Raw genomic sequence first — 5,435 nt, 5'->3', positions numbered from 1 at the left:
GACTAAACATGGTGGCCACATTAAAACTCTCCGTACAGATCATGGTGGGGAATACACTTCTCATGCATTCAAAGATCTATGTCTTTTTGCTGATATTCGACATGAATTCCCCATCACCGACCACCCACAACAAAACGGTCGTGTCGAGCGCAAGAATCGCACACTATTTGAAGCTGCTCGTGCCATGCTTCTTCAAGCTAGCCTCCCAGACGCCTATTGGGAAGAAGCTACCGCCACTACATGCTACATTCAAAACCGCATTCCATCCACCCGCAATTCTACTACTACACCCTACACCCTCTGGCACGGTCACCCACCTCATCTTGGCCACCTTCGCATCTTTGGAAGCATTGCATACCCACTTGTGACGCAACCTTTATCAAAACTCTCACCACATGCTCAACGCACAACTTTTGTCGGCTATGGTGATTGCTTTGGCATCAAGGCATACCGCCTCTATATCCCAGACCATCACAAGTTTATCTTTGCCTGTATCGTCGTCTTTGATGAAGAATTCATCATCTCAGGAAAATCTTCTCCACCATTGCACCCTACATTCTCATCACCAGTCCACTCTTCTCATCAATCTTTGTTGACGGCCTCACCCACACACACCCCCATGCAAATTTCCCACCCTTCTAGGCACAATCTTGAGCCTCCCTTCACCATCCAAAGGCCTTTCCTCATCGCCCATCCACCTCCTCGTGTCTCGCATTCTCATGCACAGCCAATCGGCAACACTCCTGCACCACCTCTTGCACCCATCTCCTCACAGTTGACACCATCACCAACACCGTCCGTCCCGACTACCACTACTTCCATCACACCAGAGACACTCGGTGCTCCACCTCGTGAGCTCCCATCACCTTTGCTACCGGTCTCACCTTTTTTTTGCAACTCCCACGAAACCTTGCCAGTTACTCCCATCCCAGCAGATGTCGACGAAGTCAAGCCTCATAGATCTACTTCTGTCACCTCGCCATCGAAACACACTTCGACTATACACTTGGAACAAGCCGCCTCTAGCTCGCATGGTCGCACCCGCTCTCTTCGCGAGATCTATAAAGCCACAAATTTCTCTGCTGTCCTTAGTGATGAAATGATTCTTGAACATCCACCAGAGCCTCTTGAAGATGCCCTTCCCCTCTCTGTTCTTGATGCCCTCGCTTCTAGTGAGAGCAAGGAGTGGCATGCTGCCATATTGGATGAACTCCAAGCCCTCAAAGAAGCTAACACTTGGGAGCTAGTGCCACCTCCTAAGAATCATAACATTGTCTCTTGCAAATGGCTATTAAAGAAGAAATACCACCCCAACGGCTCAGTTGATCGCTACAAGGCACGCCTTGTCGCTTGCGGATTCACTCAACAACAAGTTGTGGATTACTTCGACACCTATTCACCAGTACTGGACTACAATATCTACATATGGAAAATCTATAAAGGCATGGCTATCTTAGGGGCATCGGATGACATTCCTCTTTTTGGCACATGGGAGTACATGCTTCTGCAAGCGATTGACTGCATCTCTCACGCCTCATCTCGTAATTTGAGTTTGATCCCTATTGGATGAACTTCTCATTGAGAGGGGATAGCATGTATCTACGACATGGCTACTTCACAAAACTTTTTTGTATCTACGACATGGCTACTTCACAAAGTTTTTTTTGTTCATCAATCTCAATGCGCTACAACGAGAACTCCACCCTTAAGGGGGGATGTAAAAGTAACTTATGATTTTAATAAGTGTGGACTTCCTTTCCACCTACCTCTATTCCCTAATTCCCACATGGACCCCTTTTTACCTATGCAAGTCTCAACATGTGTCTATTCCCACCTACCTATAATTCCCATGTGATGGATAATCCTCACTCCCTCAACTTGTATATAAATCCCATTCTTGCACTCTCTTATGTCTTGAAATTAGCATATTAAGTAATAGTGATATTAATCACATTTAAGTTAATCTCTAAGTTCTCACAAGAGAGAGCAAAGGGAAGGCTCTGTATAGATTTCTGCTTGAGAGCAACAAATGGAGGCCTTCAGCCTATAAGCATATATAGCCTCACGTGCAAATGCACTTTCTATGCTCTAGTGGTAACGACAGCCTCATCATTAACACCCAGTACCTAAACTCCCTCATCCATGTTAACTTCTCCTCTTTCACAGTCATGACCATGCATGCTGGCGTCCAGCTTCGAGGTCTTGTTGTAAAGCTCACCGATTTCGGGCTCACCCTGCCTAACTCCCCTATTTGGCATGGAGTCTCTGTTGCCGCCGGCATGTTTAGAATTGGCACCCATGGAAGCAGCATATTGTGGCCGCATCTTGGCAGTTCCCTTCATGACTATGTGGTGGGCATGAAGCTCATTGTGGCAACAAATGAGTAGGAGGGCTTTGCTAAGATCATCGATCTGTGTGAGCACGATGTGGATTTGAATGCTGCAAGGCTTTCGCTGGGCCGTGTTGCATGAAGTACAGAACAATGCCCAAGGCGGAGAAGTTTTGCGCGCCATAGCCACGGGCTTCACAACTACACCTACATCACGTGTTGGTGTCGAAGCGTGTGCTGAGCGTGAGGATACGTAGCATCTTGATTGAGCGAGATGCCGACTCTTCTGCCACAGAGAGACATCACAGTAGAAACCCGAGAAAAGATGAAAAGAGAGAGAAAGAGAGGAACACATGGAAAGAGAATAGGGGGGGGGAGAGAGAGAGAGAGAGAGAGAGAGAGAGAGAGAGAGAGAGAGAGAGAGAGAGAGAGAGAGAGAGAGAGAGAGAGAGAGAGAGAGAGATTTGCCTCATGGGTTTTTTAAGGCTCTCGCTCTATGATATTTTGATCTTGGCTGAGCATACTTTCGGTCTCTATTTGGGAGGGGAAATTGGACTAAGTCAACCCAAAGGGGCCCCTTGAGTTTGTATGAGGAAAAATAAACTATAATAGTTTGGGAAGCTAGTAGATCTGTCCAATTCACTGTTGGCATGGACACTCGCGAGAGAATGAGAGACAAAACATTGACTGCTCATGTGCCAATATGTTATTGAAATGGTCTTTTTACTTACACCCTTTCTCTTGAGGGTAGGCCTCGTGATTTTATCACTTTTTCCCCCTTGTTAGCCTGGTCCCTGCATGACTTGTGGATAATAGAGGTCTAGAAACCCCTTTGTTTATGTGAGGACCTGTACCTAGAGCTGATGCATATGCTGGAGGAACATTGTGTGACATAGAAACCGAGGTATTACCCGCATGCGATTGCAGTGGGCTTGAGGATTTCCCGAATATTTGCTCCCTAGGTACTAGCGTGGTGCTTCTAGATACTAGCGTGGTGCTTCTAGGAATAAGGTCACCTGATGATTGGGAAATAGTGAGGAAAACTCTAGAGAAATTCCCCAATTTTTGACATTGAAAACAGGCACCGGCCAAAGACCCCCATTTGAGATAGAGCACTATCCTACCTATTGCAGGGATGTTAAGGTCTATGGTTTGGGGAAATGGGTTCTTTGTGTTCCACAAAAAACAGAACTTATTCCAATTCAAAGAATTAATGGTGGTGGCATATAGAACTTGGCCAAGGGATGCAGAGATATCTTTGATATAGGGCCGTAGAAATGAAGGTAGGTCAATATATTCCACCCAAACAGGACAATTAGACAACGGAGCATCTTTGATCATCTTAATAGGTTTCCAATCAAAGACATGCACAGCTTGACCAAACAAAATGACTGTGGGCTGAGAGAGAAAAGCACTTTGATCTTGGTTTTTCAAAAATAAGACCTCAAATAGCCCCTACCCAACATAGAAGATCTTGTTAATGATGTGGTTCCCAAACCCCTGATCGATGGTCATAGCAATGTCACTAATTTGTGGCAAGCGGCCTATAAAGAACAGAACCGCTGCACGGGTTTTGAACACAGACACCTGCTTCCAAAAAATTTTAGAGTCCTAAGATACCTAGTGATCCCCCTTAACAAGGGGGTCAATGGTGATAGAGTCCTTGAGAATATTAGTTAACACAGCTACATCAAACTTGAGCGTGATATCTAGCCTATCATGCACAAGACTTTGGGCCTCCACCTTGGGGTCAACCCTAAAAGCCAGAGGTAGTGAAGAAGAGGCCATTGTAAAGAGGAAGTGAAAGACCTGATTACATGTTGATGATGTAGCCCCGTACGTAGGAGGGAGCCACCTTGACTCCAAGAAGCGAGCAAAGGGGGCAGAATGATGGTGACAGAGGACTCATCGTCACGCCATCTCTCTCTCTCTTTGGCGTAGGTGACCCCCAGCCCCCCACACTTCTTTCTTTCACATGCTTATATGTAGCAGTGTAGACATAGTGAAAATAAGGACAAAGATTTAGACTAGTAAGGGAGGTTGGGTATTGATATGGCCACTGCGAAAGAAGGTCTCCATACATACTCTCATGTCCAAGGCACCTTGAAAGGGCCATGTAATTGATTTCAAGATGGATATTGGACAAAGGACACTTAAAGAGGTCCAAGAGAAACATGTCTAGATATATGGGGATATATTGAACCATGTTCATGACTAGCCTTTTCTCAAGAGTCCTAAGAGAATTTGTACATGCTTCTTAGTCTAACTTACTAGTTATATCGTATTTTGTTTAACTCCTTTTGCTCTCCTTGCTAAAACTATCTTAGTATTTTGAAACACCCTTTAAGTTCCAATGATTGTTTGCTACTCTAACAGATATGTATTCTTCCTTGTGTCGGTATGTGAACATGTGAAGTCTATCGTTCATATGTGTATTGAAAAATTTCTACGCCATAGTTCACCAGCAAAAAGACACTAGCTGAGATATAAGAGGGAGTCTATTGATGCTTTAGTGCAACCTCATTAGGAAAAATATTGTTCTCGTTATCTTTTCATTTCTCTAATAAGAACAAAGCTTGCATCCTTTGTCAAACTGAAAAGAAACTCCTTGACACCTTGGAAATTGACCTATATACAATGGGTACATTAGTCATTTACGTGAAATGGGGTAAGATGGTTAGATCATTCTTTCATTTCAGGCATTTCTCCAAAAATTCATGTCGATCAATGGAGCCATGGAACCTATCACATCTTACCTGGGAGAAAAATCATGGTACCAAGAGATAAGTTCTATGGTAAATTCATATATAAAGGAGAGATAGCAAAAGGCAAAACCACCCCTTCTAAGATTTCCCCTACTACCCCTATGCTACGACTCTCGATTCTTGAGATCCCTCCAATCCAAGGCCTCTTTTCTAGACCAATTTAGAGGGCAACCCAGGAGCTTCCTTATTCTCTAACCCTAAACTTGTTAATAAAGTCAAGAGAGTAGTGGATTGAGAGAGATTTACCTCTTTAAGGAAAACCTTTAAATCCAAAGGGTTCTCCTCTGGGTACTCATCCCTTAACTTTTATGAGGCCCTTATGGAAGACATGCTCTCCCCTG

General features: G+C 44.4%; 1 protein-coding gene across 1 annotated transcript; it reads right to left on the bottom strand.

The window, feature by feature from the left end:
- Nucleotides 1-717: 717 nt before the first annotated feature.
- On the bottom strand, nt 718-927 carry LOC147464932 (uncharacterized). The gene has a single exon (XM_086510449.1). It carries the CDS (start codon nt 925-927, stop codon nt 718-720), a length of 210 nt encoding a protein of 69 aa, XP_086366575.1.
- Between the last annotated feature and the right edge of the window lie 4,508 nt (nt 928-5,435).

The sequence above is a fragment of the Adiantum capillus-veneris genome, chromosome 1 (genome assembly GCF_014529385.1).
Source record: "Adiantum capillus-veneris isolate H3 chromosome 1, ASM1452938v2, whole genome shotgun sequence".
NCBI lineage: Eukaryota > Viridiplantae > Streptophyta > Polypodiopsida > Polypodiales > Pteridaceae > Adiantum > Adiantum capillus-veneris.
This window is presented reverse-complemented; position numbering and strand designations above follow the sequence as displayed.